The following is an 18,503-nucleotide window of genomic DNA, read 5'->3' as shown; positions in this document are numbered from 1 at the left end:
AGCAGAGACCCTAGAGAATAAAATGGAGATCGTTGCAATATTTTTTATCACACCATATTTGCGCAGCAGTCTTCCAGATGCGATTTTTTTGAAAAAAATTCACTTTTTTGAACTAAAAAATAAGAAAACAGTAAATTTAGCACAATTTTTTTCCATAATGTGAAAGATAATGTTACGCCGAGTAATTAGATACCCAACATGTCATGCTTCAAAATTGCGCATGCTCACAGAATGGCGCCAAACATTGGTACTTAAAAATCCCCATAGGCAACATTTTAAAAATTTCTGCAGGTTACTAGCTTAGAGTTACAAAGGAGGTCTAGGGCTCAAATTATTGCTCTCGCTCTAACGATCGCGGCGATACCTCACATGTATGGTTTGAATACCGTTTACATATGTGGGCGGGACTTGCGTATGCGTTTGCTAACGGGGACAGGGCGCTTTAATTTCTTTTTTTTTTTCCTATTTATTTTATTTATTATTTTTTTATTTTTACACAGTTTAAAAAAAAAAATGTTTTGATCATTTTTATTCCTATTACAAGGAATGTAAACATCCCTTGTAATAGAAATAGGCATGACAGGTCCTCTTTATTGTGAGATCTGGGGTCAAAAAGACCTCACACCTCACAACTACACTAAAAAAGAAAAGAAAAAAAAAAAATTGTTGAAAGAGGAAAAAAAAAAAGAAAAAAAAAAAGCGGCCCTTTAAACCGGTTGCTAGGCAACGTCTTTTGACGTAGCTCCGGTCCTCCAAGACCATAGAGTTGAGTGAGGGCCATCTTGCCCTCACTCGACTTCCTGTCTCTGAGGATCCGGGACCGGATAGTTTTCCCCGCTGCCGGCGGGTCCGGTAAGCTGGGAAAACATCTGGGACGCGGCAGGAGGGGGGGGGCACCTCTTCCCCTGCACCGTAAGGGTAATTCCGCGGCGAATCCTCCACTGGGACCACCCTTATCTGAAAGCCGACCGCCCGCCGTTTCAAAAAATACCGGGGTTATGAGGGCTATCTGCTGCCATAACCCCAGTATTTAGCTTTTAATGGCCGACGCATATAGTCGTTAGGCGGTCAGTAAGTGATTGCATGCATATGGAAAACAGGTGACGATGACTGATGGGGTGACAGGTGACGATGACTGATGGGGTGACAGGTGACAATGACTGATGGGGTGACAGGTGACGATGACTGATGGGGTGACAGGTGACGATGACTGATGAGGTGACAGGTGACGATGATTGATGAGGTGACAAGTGACGATGATTGATGGGGTGACAGGTGACGATGACTGATGGGGTGACAGGTGACGATGACTGATGGGGTGACAGGTGACGATGATTGATGAGGTGACAAGTGACGATGATTGATGGGGTGACAGGTGACAATGACTGATGGGGTGACAGGTGACGATGACTGATGGGGTGACAGGTGACGATGATTGATGAGGTGACAAGTGACGATGATTGATGGGGTGACAGATGACAATCACTGACGGGGTGACATGTGACGATGATTGATGGGGTGACAAGTGACGATCACTGATGGGGTGTCAAGTGACGATGATTGATAGGGTGACAGATGACGATGACTGATGGGGTGACAGGTGACGATGACTGATGGGGTGACAGGTGACGGTGATTGATGGGGTGACAGGTGACGGGCGATGGTCACTGATGGGTGACAGGTGACGGGCGATGGTGCACGGCGGTACTGATGGCAGTCTCTGGTGACCGGTGAATTTTAGGCTACGTTCACATGTGAGCGTAGCGATCGTGGGCAGAATCACTGCGATTCTGCCCGTGATCCAGAAATCATTGCAAATTGCGGGACGCCTGTGCGTTGCCCGTGATTTGCAATAGCACCCCAAACGCTGTGCGATGTTGCTGCGATTTCCGCCTGCCGAATCGCGGTAACATCACGCAAACAACGCATGACGCCCCAAAGAAGCTCTTGTACCTTTTTTGGGCGTCATGCGTTGTTTGCGCGATGAACATGTGAACGTTATGGGTGTCAATTTCTGGGCACTGATGAGGTGACTGTTGGGTGACAGGTGACATTGGGGGGGGGGCTGAGGACTGTGTGGGGACCTTTATTAGTGTGATTTTACTTTTGCAGGTACACAGAGCAGTAACTCACTGTTTCTAGTTCTTCTCCCCTCATACTGGAAACTGTATGAGGAGAGAAGAGCTAGTAACACTGAGTTACTGCTCTTTGTTTACATTTTCTGATCGGTTGTGAATGGATTCACAGCCGATCACATAGTAAACAGTCACTATCAGTGACTGTTTACTACTGCCGGTGACAGCTGTGTTCCTACGGAACACAGTGCCACCGACATGACCGCGCTGCGCGCTCCCGATCGCGCATGCGCGGTCATCTCCCGGCCGCCTCCATTGTGATCGGCTGTGTCATTGGAACACAGCCGATCACGTGGGAAACAGCCACGCCCAGTGGCTGTTTCCCCCCAGCCGGTGACGGGGGGTGTCCCGGGGACACCCTGACACCGGCAGTGCACGGCGGCGCGCCCGCGATCGCGCGCCTGCCGTGCATTTCCTGGGTCACGTCATATGACGTCCGCCCAGGATAATAGCCGCACCGTCCCGCCGTCATATGACGGCGGGCGGGCGGTAAGTGGTTAAGGTCCATTGACCTCAAGATTACACAGGCATTGCTTCAAGTCCCGTGGCAAAGTTGCATGACTTTTAGGTCGTACAAGTGGGAAAGGTGCACTAACAAAACTTTGTAATATGAGGACAAACCCAAACATTATCACATCAGGCACCCCTTGTACTACACAGTGTATGGTAGATCTAAAGAAGATTGTACAATCTGATTATATAGTGTATGGCCAGCTTTAAGAGGGAATGGAGAACTCCCAAAAACTTCACCCCCCCCCCCCCCAACTCTCGCTCAGTGGAAAGCAGATAGCAGTATCCACTTTCTACAATGTTTAGGGGCCCAAAATGTCAAGCTGCTAATTGGCTTATTTAATTTTAACCATCTCCATACCGCTGTTTTGGAAGAAAAATGGAACAAATACCCTGACCCAGTGAGCCTGTTAATGGCTGCAATCTGAGCTTTGTGGGATAGTTTTTTTTAACTCTTTCAGCCTGGAGTTTCTATTACCCAAAAATGGGTCAGTTGGGGGTGTTTGTAGCATCCTGGCATTTTTATAATAAAATAGAAATCTAGTGGTTGTGAAATACCACCAAAAAAAAAATATCTTTCTGAAATGAAAAAACAATATTATAAAATTTAACTGGGTACAGTGTTGGATGTAATGAGAAATTGTGAGTCAGTCACCGCACTGAAAAATGACGTATATACTAGGGATAGCCCGATCATCGGCAAGGCCGATATATCGGGGGCCGATATGCACTTTCCCCGATATATCGGTATCGGCCCCCGGAACTGGCCGATATTGCCGATATTTTTGTGACGTCATTCTGCCTTCTTAGGCCGCCTCCCCCCGCCTTGGACAGCCTCGTCTGGAGTCTGGACTAGTCTCACGGGAGTGTATCACAGCCATACACCCAACCACAACAGCACGGTGCTAGCCAGCCACCCACATCCACAGGCCCTGTACCATCCAGCCACCCACAGGCACTGTACCAGCGAGCCAGCCAGCCACCCACAGGCCCTGTACCAGCCAGCCACCCACAGGCCCTGTACCAGCCAGCCAGCCACAGGCCCTGTACCAGCCAGTCAGCCACCCACAGGCCCTGTACCAGCCAGCCACACGCCCTGCACCAGCCAGCCAGCCACCCACAGGCCCTGTACCAGCCAGCCTCCCACAGGCCCTGTACCAGCCAGCCAGCCACCCACAGGCCTTGTACCAGCCACCCAACCACAGGCCCTGTACCAGCCAGCCAGCCAGCCACCCGCTGACAGGGTGCCAGACAGCCAACCACTCACTGGCTCTGTTCCAGCCACCCACAGGCCCTGTTCCAGCCACCCGCAGGCCCTGTTCCAGCCAGCCACAGGCACTGTACCAGCCAGCCACCCACAGGCCCTGTACCAGCCAGCCAGCCACCCACAGGCCCTGTACCAGCCAGCCACAGGCCCTGTACCAGCCAGCCAGCCACCCACAGGCCCTGTACCAGCCAGCCAGCCACACGCCCTGCACCAGCCAGCCAGCCACTCACAGGCCCTGTACCAGCCAGCCAGCCACCCACAGGCCCTGTACCAGCCACCCAACCACAGGCCCTGTACCAGCCAGCCACCCACAGATAGGGTGCCAGACAGCCAGCCACCCACAGGCCCTGTTCCAGCCACCCACAGGCCCTGTTCCAGCCAGCCACCCACCATAGGGTACCAGCCAGCCACCCACAGGCCCTGTACCAGCCAGCCTCCCACAGCCCCTGTGCCAGCCAGCCACCCACCATAGGGTGCCAGCCAGCCACCCACCACAGGGTGCCAGCAAGCCAGCCATTAAGCATTAAACAAAAAATAACATGTCCAGTACCAGATTTGTGTCAAAAATTGTCTTTTCAAAATGTTAAATTTAAAAAATATCGGCCGATACGTTGTGACCAAAATATCGGTATCGGCCCTGAAAAAACCATATTGGTCTATCCCTAGTATATACAGGCTGGTGCTCAAGTGGTTATGGTAACCTGTATTGAGAGCAATATGTAGACTAATATAAAAGTATTGTGCTAAAATATATTGGTGATACATATTCATAAATATGACAACCTGATATAATCCATATTGTGACCAAATGCAATATCTAAAAATCTTCTAAGTGCTCAGTATATAAATTACTGCAAAATTAAAGAAAAAAAAACAATATGTAAACATCAGTAAATGTAAAGTGCTTAATAAATAGGTGCAAAGTTTAGACACAGTCCAAATCCCTTGTTCAAATTTAGAAGGCTATGTGGACCCTTCATGTGCCCTCTTGGGCGCTCTCTCACATTCAATTTCTGACCCCCAACAGAAAGGTCAGTTTGCGTGTATCTTTAAAATATAAGCCAGGTACTAGGGCTCCATATCAAGCACCCACCTCCTGCAGGGAGGGATTTCTAACCATATTGGGTTCCAGTATGCAATCCAAGGATTAGCAGGTGGAAAAGCCAAGCTCAGTCACTTTCATGAATCAGGCCCAAGGAAGACCAGATAAAGAATATAGTGCTCACTTCTATACTTCTTAATCCAAAACAGCCAAAAGATTTCACCTAAATTCTCTATTAGTCATAAGTACTCTACTAGACACAGGGTATAAGGCCACTAGAAACTCTCACATGTATCATTAATATGAGCCAGTTGCCACCATAACATTTCCTGCTCACAGCCTCAGTGTTACTCCAAAATCGCAACGCTCCACCCAACGCATTTCATAATTAATGACATCATCAGGGTACCCCTGAGGGGAGGTGAAGGGTCCACATAGGGAGCACCCAAGAGGGCAGGTTAAGGGTCCACATGGAGAGCACTTCTTCAAGCATAAATATGCACAAGGGATTTGGACTGTGTCTGAACATTGCACCAATTTATTGGGCACTTTGAGCTTTGTGATGAGTGGTACTTCCAGCTTTTGTTACATCCTGGAACAGGAAGTGCACGGCAGCCATCTTAGTTGAGGGTGACTTCCAAGTTTATTACAGGCTGATGATAGTTTATTTTATTATAAGTGCAGTACTTTTTTGTTTTTAAATACTTTTACTATGCAGCGCTCCTTTCCTTTGTATTATCTATGTGAAGGATAATTGTTTTGAGATGCAATTTATGGGGCAAAGCTGTATACTTACCATAGACCTGAAGGAAGATTTGTGGAGGAACTGACAGCCATTTATTCCTGGTCCTATACACACTAGACTTTTTGACTCACATGTGAGCTGTCTTTCCTTTGAAGGAACATTCCTTTATGGAAGCACTTTTTTTCTTTGAAGCACTATTGTTTGTCATGTTTGTCATTGGAGTGATCACAATCACAGGGACACTTGTTTTGTGGACTTTATATGTGGTAGTTTTGCATTTATATTTTGTATGATATATACTGTAGGCAGCACTCTTAATGTTTGTTTTATCTTCACTATGTGATGTTAAATAAACAGACACAGGTCTCACCAAAAATGGTAGGTAGAAGGCAAGGCATTTGCTCACCTTCATCCTGAGGCCCCTAATGACGTCCATCCAGTATGAGCCTCATGAATGCAATGTACAGTATATGTGGTGACATTCCCTTTGCTCCACTAAAAAATATATATATATATAATGGATGTTTGCTGACACAAAGTTTTTCCAGCAATTTTGAAAATATACAGGAGCATTAACAAGTGCTTTTCTTAGTCAAAATTGATGCTTTAATCTGTCACAGTTCAGACCCTGTATGACCACTTTAATTCATGCTGATGTGTTGTTTATTAGCTTCTTCCCTCTCACATGGTTTTCTCTACCAGGCTTTGCCTTCAGTTCAGAACATAGCACAATAGGAAACTCCTGCATATCCTTAGAGACCTGGTTAAAAGGTGAATTGGACTAAATCCTAAAGACAAACTAAAGAGGACATTGAGAGCAGCGGACTGATGAGATAGAAACCCGAGAAATGAATAGACCGCAAGGCTGCAGCCCAGGGAAAGAAGAATCTGTCCTTTATTGTAACAAGGGCAGTTGTACAATAACATCTAATAGTTTCACCTGATAGCATTGTGAACAGATTCCACAGCTGATGTCTCCTCCTCAGAGAACTTCTCAGTCAGATGGAAATTGATGCAGATGGCCTACACATTTAGGGCTCTTTCACACGGACGTTCCGTATGTCCGTATATAACCCCATCCGTTTGCGGGTGATATACGGACATAATGCTTGTCAATGGGGTTGCGGATGTCAGCCCTTTAGGGCTCTTTCACACGGCCGCTCAGTTTTTTTATCTCCGCTGCGGCACTTTTTTTATTTTTTCTTCACGGACACGGATGACACTTATGTCATCCGCTCCGTATGTCCGCATATCATCCCATCCGTTTGCGGATGATATACGGACATAATGTTAGTCTATGGGGATTGCGGATATCAGCGGATGACACCGCTGACATCCGATTTTTCATCAGTTCCGTTTTTAACGGAGGAAAAATAGGGTTCTGTTCCGTTCCAAAAAACGGAACAGAACGGAAAGGACGCAAATCGGATGTCAGCGGATGGTCATCCACTGACATCCACAATCCCATTGACAAACATTATATCCGTATATCACCCGCAAACGGATGGGGTGATATACGGACATACGGAACGTCCGTGTGAAAGAGCCCTAAGGCTTTATTTTTCTGTCAGAACTTCCTAAACTTGCCTATTGGGATGCACAGTAGGGGATGCCCTCTGAATCTCCTAAGTAGGGCACAGGTTAAATAAACCTACTTGGTTAAACTCCATGGTTTGACAAAGTGGCTGCAGTGGTTATAAACCATATCAATAAGCCCCTTTGAGAACTAAAACAAGGACTCTTTATGGAAAAAGTAAACTGTGGTCTCCCTTTTCTACCAACCTCTTCCAGGTATTTAATAGTCTCCCTCCAATGCCTTTACTCCTATCAGCAGCTGCAAATGCTTTGATATACAGGTGTCCTAAAACGTGTCTAGGTCAGCGCCGTATAATCCACAATGCAACTAAGCGGAGTGTGGGCCCTAGTTGATGTCCAGGAGGCTCAACTACAACCTTCATGTGCCAGCAGTAAATGACCGTGATAGAGCTATAAATCAAAGCTCTGCACAGGCTATCACTGCACAATAGAGGATGCTCTTGTAGGCAGTTGGAGTCATGCCAGTACAGACAATGCAAAAGGGGCAACTTTTCATGCAAGGATTTGCTGGGCTACACAACACCCCCTCCCTATGTTGAGGAGAAGGGTAGTTGTTCTTTAGACCTGATACACTTCCTGTCCTAAAGGTGTCCTAGGGTGACATTGTTGCATCTTAACCACTTTACGACCGGAGGATTTTGCTGTCTTACGCCTGGGCCACTTTTTGCGATTCGGCACTGTGCGACTTTAACTGACAATTGCGCGGTCATGCAATGCCATACCCAAATTAAATTTACGTCCTTTTTTTTCCCACAAGCAGAGCTTTCTTTTGTTGGTATTTGATCATCTCTGCGATTTTTATTTTTTGCCATATTAATAAAAAAAGAGACAATTTGGAAAAAATAACAATATTTTTCTACTTTGACAGTTAAAAAATATCCAATTTCTCTATCGCTCATTGACAGACGTAGTCCTCGGTGATTCAGCACCTTCGGGTTATGTCGCCTCCACAGGAGTAGGACTAGACAGGAAATAAAATGCTCCGGCCACACCCTAGGGGCAGTCCCCGAGGGTATATCCTCTCTCTCTCTGCCACAGCAAATCAGTTTTTTTCTGTCTAGTCAGGAGTAAGGACCTAGATACCTTGCTGGGATCTTCGGTCCTGGCAGGATTTTTTTCTTAAAAAGATTTTTAGACCGCTTTTTTTCTCCAGTGTTCCTGTGAGATCTTCAAGCAAGAAAGCTGAACTGGGCGACGGGCTGGATGTTGAGATCCGGTGGTCACCCCAGTTCAGCCTACGAGCGCGTGCAGGCCATAGCTCCGCGCTGGGTCGGCCGCGACATAGTCCCACTGGAGGGACTGACCCTGCGAGTTAAACGTCTCGCTGAAACGCCAAGGACCATGAGTCACGGCGTCCGCATTGGTCGACAGCCCTCCTGCCCCGGTGGAGAGGGGTACTGTCAGGAGTTGGCGCCCGCTTGGTTCCGATATGGTGAGTAGTATGTTCCCCCTTTCCCCCTGACGGGTCTTGTGGTGAACGTGGGCCCCTCTCTGTATGGTAAGGGTGAGTTCCCCTCTATCCTATAACATGGCACAGATCCCCCTACTTTGAGTGTGATTTTTATGTGCAAAAAGCCAGGAGGCTTGGTTTGGGAGCTGACAATCTAATTGTAAATATGTTAAAAGATTGTAATCAGTGGCAGTACGGTAATCTTACTGTGATAATATAAGTATCCTACCAGTCAGAAGCCACGGACATGTAAACTGCTTTCCAAGTCAGGTCTCCAGCAATAGCAGGCCTTCCGACGGCCATGCGGTCCGTCAGGGTCCGGTACCGCCGACCAGGCTAATTCCCCATGTAGAGAAGGTGTTGTGATGCTCTGTAGTCACGCCGCTATTCGGTACAACCGCCGCCATTGCTTGCTAGATCGCACGAGGCCGCCATTTTGGCGTAGCCTCGTGTCTCCAGCATGGGGGCGGCCATGTTTGAGGTGATCCAAACACCTCGTGGAGCTAGGGGAGGCGCCGGAAGGCGTATGGAGGGGCGGAGCCGCCTCCTTTCTTCCCGGGCAGCCAGCCAAGAGACTTCCTGTCGATTCGAGACAGTGCTGAGACAAGTGCAGTGGAAAACTCTGAGCATCAAGTGGTGAGCCTGGGGGTCTATCTCTCTCTCTCTCGCTCGATAGGGAGGGGTCCCTGAGCAGCTAACACTGAGGGGCTTTGTGGCGCTGGGGGTCTAAAAAAAAAAAAAAAAGTTTTATTTTTGGATTGAATTTTCCGGGTAGTAACTGGAATTATCATGGACCCTGCCACACAAGCACCCCCACCTGTTTCCCTCGAGGGGACCACGGGACCCGCCGGTGCACAGAGTATAGACGCATTTACATCAGTTTTCGAGTCTTTGGTGGCTCGGGTGGAGACGGCCTGTCAGGGACGGGGGTCAAGAAAGCGACCCCTGCCTACCCCTATATCATCTGACACCTCTGACTCAGATTCAGAGATGGTCACTGCAGCTGCAGGTCCCTCTGCAAGGGCTGTTATCTCAGGTAAAGTTCCCTCAGACAGTGAGGAGGACGTTCATTCTTCCGCCATAATTCGGGAAGAAGCATTGGTGGACGCACTAGTTGTGGCGGTGCGGGAAACCTTAAGACTTGAGGTTTTACCGGCAGAGGCAACTGAAACAGAGATTCCCTTTGGTACTAACAAGCCCATCAAAACGGTGAAGGTTTTTCCTGTACCCAAGTGTTTTGGTAATAAAATTAAAGAAGAATGGGAGCATTCTAAGCGTACCTTTACTATTTCCAAGCGTATTGCTAGACGCTATCCGTTTGAGGAATCCCTCATTAAGAAATGGACGGTACCACCAGTGGTGGATCCACCTATTTCCAGGCTGAATAAAGCCACGGTTATCCCAGTGGAGGACACTTCGTCCTTTAAGGATCCGGTGGATCGAAAGGTGGAAGCGGAGTCCCGCACTATCTTCTCCCTGATAGGGTCAGCATTTAGACCAGTAATTGTTATTGGTCTAGTTTCCCAGACACTAACGGAATGGGCGAGATTGGTACGCCAAGACCTGAGGGGAAAAGATATCCCCCAGGGAACATCTGATTTGATGGAACAGATTATACAAGGGCTACAGTTTGTCTGTGACGCAGCCTTGGATGCTACCCCCCTATTAGGGCATGCATCTATGTCAGCGGTAATCCTCAGACGTGTGCTGTGGTTAAAATGCTGGTCAGCTGACCTCGGTTCCAAAAAGACCTTGACGAATCTCCCCTTTCAGGGGAATCGCCTATTTGGGGCCACCCTAGATGAGATCATTAAGGATGCCACTGGGGGCAAGAGCACTTTCTTGCCACAGGCTGCTAAAGCTAAGGGACCTCGCAACAAGCGAGGACCTTTCTTTACCGCCCATAAAGGGTTCGCACGCCCGGCTGGAACAAGCGGGAAAGGCAAGACTCCCCCAGGAGGGTTCAAGAAGGGCTGGTCGGACAAACAGAGGACCGACTCAGCCAAACCCGAAGCAAAGGATTACACAGCCTGAAGGTGCGCCCCCACCCGGTTTGAGGGTGGGGGGACGTTTTCACCGGTATTCAGGACATTAGATCGAGCATCGACTACTGCTACCGGTGCGATTCTTCCCTTCCAACATTTAAGTACTACAGGGAGCGGTAGTCACCGTTCCCTGAACAGATCTTTTCCTTTACCTTTTCCTAAGATTAGTCTCAATTCCCCACAGGAATCGGATCTGGTTGACCAGACAGACCAAGAAGCCTCTAGCCAGGTGACTTCGGTCCCTGAGGTTCAACCAGGAAAGATCACCGTTCCTGATAGGAATCAGGTGTCTGATAAATGTGTGGGAACAGAAAACGACCAGACTTTCTCGGATGGTCGGGGCCAGATAGCTCTAGGGACGCCTGGTTCAGATCCAGTCAGCGCCAGTGGTCCTAGAAATTCTAGGCTGGCCTCGTCAAGCCGGCCTGGCCGACTTGGACTTGCTAGTCGCGGACGTTCCGTGGGAACTTCGTCTCAGGGAGTATCTGCGGTCTCAAGGACCAATCTACCATCGTGCTTTACAGTCGCTGGTTTTAATGGCCTGGCCATTGAGACCCAAGTACTGAAGGACAGAGGGTTGTCAGCTTCAGTCATTCCTACCCTTATTAAAGCAAGGAAAGCGACTTCCAGCAGAGTCTATTATCACACATGGAAGACTTATATCGCGTGGTGCGAATCTTTAGGATTTCCTCCACGTACCTATTCGGTGACTCGAATATTGGCCTTTTTGCAAAAAGGGGTTGAGCAGAAACTAGCCTTGAGCACCATCAAGGGTCAAGTTTCAGCATTAGCAATCTTCTTTCAGAAACCTTTAGCTACCAAGTCCTTGGTGCGGAATTTCATCCAGGGGGTGCGGCACCTGGCTCCACCAGTCCGCGCCCCCTTACCGCCCTAGGATCTTAATTTGGTTTTGTCGGTTCTACAGAAACCTCCTTTTGAAAACATCAGGGAGATTCCCTTGCTTACTTTATCCCAGAAGGTGGCCTTCTTGCTGGCTATCACTTCTGCACGCAGGGTGTCAGAACTGGCTGCTTTATCATGCCAGTCCCCATACTTAGTGATTCATAGGGATAAGGTAGTACTTCATCCTAAGCCATCCTTTCTTCCAAAGGTGGTTTCAGATTTTCATCTGAATGAAGATATTGTACTACCTTCCTTGTGTCCTCAGCCCAATCATCATCGGGAACATGCGTTGCATTCCTTGGATGTGGTTTGGGCAATCAGGGTATACCTGAAGGCTACGGAATCGTTCCGTAAGACGGATTCACTTTTTGTGATCACGGATGGCCCCAGAAAGGGGTTGCCTGCATCTGCCGTGACTATCGCCAAATGTATTAGACAGACGGTGGTACAGGCTTATTCTATTAAGGGTCGGAGTCCTCCGTTCCCTGTTAGGGCGCACTCCACTCGAGCGCTCAGTACTTCCTGGGCCTTTCGCCATCAGGCGTCAGTGGTCCAGGTATGTAAGGAGGCCACCTGGTCGTCGGTACATACCTTTACAAAATTTTATAAAATTGATGTGATGGCATCGGCGGATGCCTCATTTGGCCGCAAGGTTTTGCAGGCCGCAATTTGAGGAGACCGGAGGTCTACCTCGAGGATTTTTTCTGTTGAAAGATTTTTGTTGAGTCTCATCATTGAGGATGAGCATTGTAAAACTTCTAGTTGGCACCGGTTGGGCCTTCTAGATTGGATTTAATTTCCATTTCTCCCACCCCTCATTTGTGGTACTGCTTTGGGGCGTCCCGAAGGTGCTGAATCACCGAGGACTACGTCTGTCAATGAGCGATAGAGAAAAATTGATTTTTGTAAAATCTTACCGTAAAATCCTTTTCTCTTAGCTCATTGACAGACGTAGTACCCGCCCCTCTGTTTTGGAGTTGGGTTGGGTTAAATTCTCTAAACACTGCTTTGTGACATAACTGATTTGCTGTGGCAGAGAGAGAGAGGATATACCCTCGGGGACTGCCCCTAGGGTGTGGCCAGAGCATTTTATTTCCTGTCTAGTCCTACTCCTGTGGAGGCGACATAACCCGAAGGTGCTGAATCACCGAGGACTACGTCTGTCAATGAGCTAAGAGAAAAGGATTTTACGGTAAGATTTTACAAAAATCCATTTATATTCAATTTTTGTCATATATTTAGGCCAAAATGTATTTAGCTACATGTCTTTGACAAAAAAATTCTCAATGAGCGTATTTTTAACAGCTTTAAGACCGGAAGATTTTACCTCATTCCTGACTAGGCCATATTTTGCGATTCGGCACTGCGTTAATTTAACGGACAATTGCGCGGTCGTGCGACGCTGTAACCAAATTAAATTGACGTCCTTTTTTTCCCCACAAATAGTTTCTTTTGGTGGTATTTGATCACCTGTGCGATTTTTACTTTTTGCGCTATAAACAAAAAAAGAGCGACAATTTAGAAAAAATAACAATATTTTTCACATTTTTTTATATGAAATTCCCCCAAAAAAATGTAAAAATCAAACTTTTTTCACAATTTAGGCCAATTTGTTTTCTGCTACATATTTTTGGTAATCCTGCCATCTGACCCTGCCTGTCACTTAGGATCTCCACACTCGGGGAAGAGCGGTGGTGATTACAGCCGCTCCTCCCCTGGCCCGACTCCCGTTGTGACTGAAAACAGCGGGAGCGAGCCTCCAGCGGCGCGCGCGTGCCGCCGAGAGAGGGGAATGTCTGGTGACGTAGGTCTACGTCGCCAGACGATAACGAGCCACTGTGCCGCAGTAGCAGCACAGTGAGCAGTGGGCAAGTTATAATAGATATAGAATAGATAATAGATAATATAATAGATACAGTATACATACCTCCCAACATTTTGAGATGGGAATGAGGGACACGTATTAGCAAAAGTATGAAGCTTAGGGCAGACGCCCTGCCACGCCGCCTTAAAGGAAAATTCAATTTTAAAAAATGATTAGTTAAAGCCCCAAGTGCTTTTTTTTATTTTTTTTTTTTTTACCACTACTATTCCGTCATATTGGCTATTGAAATTTAGAAATTGGATGAAAGGTTTAGCACTGGGAAAAACTTTTTGAAAGAAAAAAAGTGCATTTTATATACAACTATAGAGATAAGACCAAAATGAGGGACAAATGAAATGAGTAGGACAAAGGGGCTTTGATTCCAAATCAGGGACAGCTACTACATCTAAAGGACTGGTAAGCTGCAATGTATACATTTGGTGTTCTTTAGCTTAGATACACTTAGAAACACTAAGGCAAAACAAGATTGATCTCAGCATTTTAGTTATTTATCATCTCAGTAATCCTCTTGTTTACACTTTCTTTGCTCCCTGATGAGCAATCAGGGTTTGGATCGCTCTTCAGAGAGCATTTGACAGGTGGTGAGGGGGTGTTGTATCACCTCACTGCTTGTTTTAACTCCTTAAATGCCGAACTACCACACTATAACCGCATGCATTGTGTGCAGTTTTGGGGCAGTTTTAGCGTAGCACCCTTTCACTTGAATGGGCCATGGGGTAATGGGTATAATTCTCATTTCTCCATAAAAAAAAAGCTTAAAAAAATATAATGTAGTCATCATACCTAAGCTCCAGTAAACTGCAATATAATACAATTTGTTTTCAGGTTTAGATGCACTTTGATATGCTGTTATAGGCCTAAAACATGGTGGATTGATATTTGTCTTCAAAATAGTGCATTCAAAGAATCCATGCTATGCTACTGAGGACCACATATCAACATTTTTCTGTTATAAATATAGTTATTTATTGCCGCCTCAAAAAATCGTGTGGGTTTTTTTTTTTTTTTTCATATAATGGTTTTTGATCCTTTTTGTCTTTACACTTTTATTGTTACTTCAGGGTTCAAGAGTTACTGTGAGCGCTATGGAGAAGGCATTCAGCGGGTACTGGCAGATTTTGGACCAGTACCAAATTTCTCTGGTGATGTTGCAGTAAAAATTGACCAGGTATGTAGATGCTGTTCATTTCTATTCTCTAAAGTATCATATATATATATATATATATATACACAGTGCCTTGCGAAAGTATTCGGCCCACTTGAACTTTTCGACCTTTTGCCACATTTCAGGCTTCAAACACGAAGATAAAAAAATAATTTTTTGTGAAGAATCAACAACAAGTGGGACACAATCATGAAGAGGAACAAATTTTTTTGGATATTTCAAACTTTGTTAACAAATAAAAAACTGAAAAATTGGACGTGCAAAATTATTCAGCCCCCTTAAGTTAATACTTTGTAGCGCCACCTTTTGCTGTGAATTACAGCTGTAAGTCGCTTGGGGTATGTCTCTATTAGTTTTGCACATCGAGAGACTGAAATTTTTGCCTATTCCTCCTTGCAAAACAGCTCGAGCTCAGTGAGGTTGGATGGAGAGCGTTTGTGAACAGCAGTTTTCAGTTCTTTCCACAGATTCTGAATTGGATTAAGGTCTGGACTTTGACTTGGCCATTCTAACATCTGGATATGTTTATTTGTGAACCGTTACATTGTAGATTTTGCTTTAGGTTTTGGATCATTGTCTTGTTGGAAGACAAATCTCCGTCCCAGTCTCAGGTCTTTTGCAGACTCCATCAGGTTTTCTTCCAGAATGGTCCTGTATTTGGCTCCATCCATCTTCCCATAAATTTTAACCATCTTGCCTGTCCCTGCTGAAGAAAAGCAGGCCCAAACCATGATGCTGCCACCACCATGTTTGACAGTGGGGATGGTGTGTTCAGGGTGATGAGCTGTGTTGCTTTTACGCCAAACATAACGTTTTGCATTGTTGCCAAAAAGTTCGATTTTGGTTTCATCTGACCAGAGCACCTTCTTCCACATGTTTGGTGTGTCTCCCAGGTGGCTTGTGGCAAACTTTAAATGACACTTTTAATGGATATCTTTAAGAAATGGCTTTCTTCTTGCCACTCTTCCATAAAGGCCAGATTTGTGCAGTATACGACTGATTGTTGTCCTATGGACAGAGTCTCCCACCTCAGCTGTAGATCTCTGCAGTTCATCCAGAGTGATCATGGGTCTCTTGGCTGCATCTCTGATCAGTGTTCTCCTTGTATGAGCTGAAAGTTTAGAGGGACGGCCAGGTCTTCATAGATTTGCAGTGGTCTGATACTCCTTCCATTTCAATATTATCGCTTGCACAGTGCTCCTTGGGATGTTTAAAGCTTGGGAAATCTTTTTGTATCCAAATCCGGCTTTAAACTTCTCCACAACAGTATCTCGGACCTGCCTGGTGTGTTCCTTGTTCTTCATGATGCTCTCTGCACTTTAAACGGACCTCTGAGACTATAACAGTGCAGGTGCATTTATACGGAGACTTGATTACACACAGGTGGATTCTATTTATCATCATTAGTCATTTAGGTCAACATTGGATCATTCAGAGATCCTCACTGAACTTCTGGAGAGAGTTTGCTGCACTGAAAGTAAATGGGGCTGAATAATTTTGCATGCCCAATTTTTCAGTTTTTTATTTGTTAAAAATGTTTGAAATAGCCAATAAATTTTGTTCCACTTCATGATTGTGTCCCACTTGTTGTTGATTCTTCACAAAAAAATTACAGTTTTATATCTTTATGTTTGAAGCCTGAAATGTGGCAAAAGGTCGAAAAGTTCAAGGGGGCCAAATACTTTCGCAAGGCACTGTATATGTGTATAAATATATACAGTATATATACAGTATCTCACAAAAGTGAGTACACCCCTCATATTTTTGTAAATATTTTATTATATCTTTTCATGTGACAACACTGAAGAAATGACACTTTGCTACAATGTAAAGTAGTGAGTGTACAGCTTGTATAACAGTGTAAATTTGCTGTCCCCTCAAAATAACTCAACACACAGCCATTAATGTCTAAACCGCTGGCAACAAAAGTGACTACACCTCTAAGTGAAAATGTCCAAATTGGGCCTAATTTGGCATTTTCCCTCCCTGGTGTCATGTGACTCGGAGTGTTACAAGGTCTCAGGTATGAATGGGGAGCAGGTGTGTTAAATTTGGTGTTCTCACTCTCTTATACTGGTCTCTGGAAGTTCATCATGGCATCTCATGGCAAAGAACTCTCTGAGGATCTGAAAAAAAGAATTGTTGCTCTACATAAAGATGGCATAGGCTATAAGAAGATTGCCAAGACCCTGAAACTGAGCTGCAGCATGGTGGCCAAGACCATACAGTGGTTTAACAGGTCGGGTTCCACTCGGAACAGGCCTCGCCATGGTCGACCAAAGAAGTTGAGTGCATGTGCGCAGCATCATATCCAGACATTGTCTTTGGAAAATAGATGTATGAGTGCTGCCGACATTGCTGCATAGGTTGAAGGGGTGGGGGGATCAGCCTGTCGGTGCTCAGACCATACGCCGCACACTGCATCAAATTGGTCTGCATGGCTGTCGTCCCAGAAGGAAACCTCTTCTACAGATGATGCACAAGAAAGCCTGCAAACAGTTTGCTGAAGGCAAGCAGACTAAGGACATGGATTACTGGAACCATGTCCTGTGGTCTGATGAGACCAAGATAAACCTATTTGGTTCAGGTGGTGTCAAGCATGTGTGGCCTAAATCCTATTGAGCATTTGTGGGGCATCCTCAAATGGAAGGTGGAAGAGACCAAGGTCTCTAACATCCACCAGCTCCGTGATGTCTTCATGGAGGAGTGGAAGAGGATTCCAGTGGCATCCTGTGAAGAAGCTCTGGTAAACTCCATGCCCAAGAGGGTTAAGGCAGCGCTGCAAAATAATGGTGGGCACACCAAATATTGAACCCTTTTGGCCCAAATTTGGACATTTCCATTTGTGGGTGTACTCACTTTTGTTGCCAGCTGTTTAGACATTAATGGCTCTGTATTGAGTTATTTTGAGGGGACAGCAAATTTACACTGTTATACAAGCTGTACACTCACTACTTTACATTGTAGCTAAGTGTCATTTCTTCAGTGTTGTCACATGAAAAGATATAATAAAATATTTACAAAAATATGAGGGGTGTACTCACTTTTGTGAGATACTGTACACAGTGGATATAAAAAGTCTACACACCCCTGTTAAAATGTCAGGTTTCTGTAAAAAAATTAGACAAAGATAAATAATTCCAGAACTTTTTACACCTATAAACTGTACAACTCAGTTGAACAACAAACTGAAATATTTTAGGTGGAGGGAAGTTAAAATAAAAAAAACTAATATAATATGGTTGCATAAGTGTGCACACCCTTAAACTAATACTTTGTTGAAGGACCTTTCGATTTGGAGGGCATCTCCTGTGCACATCCCTCTTCAGATCACCCCACTGATTTTTCATCTGATTCAGGTCTGGGCTCTGGCTGGGCCATTCCAAAACTTTCTGGTGAAGCTATTCCTTTGTTGATTTGGATGGATGCTTTAGGTTGTTGTCATGCTGAAAGATGAAGTTCCTCTTCATATTCAGCTTTCTAGCAGAAGCCTAAAGGTTTTGTGCCAATATTGACTGGTATTTGGAACTGTTCATAATTCCCTCTACCTCGACTAAGGCCCCTGTTCCAGCTGAAGAAAAATAGCCCCAAAGCAAGATGCTGCCATCACCATGCTTCACTGTGGGTATGGTGTTCTGGTGGCCATGCACAGTGTTGTTTTTGCACCAAACATATCTTTTGGAATTATGGCCAAAAAGTTCAATCTTGGTTCTATCAGACCATAACACATTTTCCACATGCTTTTGGGAGACTTCAGATG

At 45.7% G+C, this 18,503-nt stretch overlaps 1 protein-coding gene across 2 annotated transcripts in view; it reads left to right on the top strand.

The window, feature by feature from the left end:
* Positions 1-18,503, top strand: part of CRYL1 (crystallin lambda 1) — a 303,870-nt gene that overhangs the window by 260,070 nt on the left and 25,297 nt on the right. For both annotated transcript variants that reach the window (XM_082245249.1, XM_082245248.1), the window contains exon 7: positions 14,640-14,746. In XM_082245249.1, the coding sequence (XP_082101375.1) occupies positions 14,640-14,746 (107 nt within the window). The remainder of the gene's footprint in view (positions 1-14,639; positions 14,747-18,503) is intronic.

This window comes from Pelophylax lessonae (genome assembly GCF_965119305.1).
Source record: "Pelophylax lessonae genome assembly, chromosome: 2".
NCBI lineage: Eukaryota > Metazoa > Chordata > Amphibia > Anura > Ranidae > Pelophylax > Pelophylax lessonae.
Note: the sequence above shows the minus strand (reverse complement) of the source record. Positions and strands in the feature narration are given on the sequence as shown.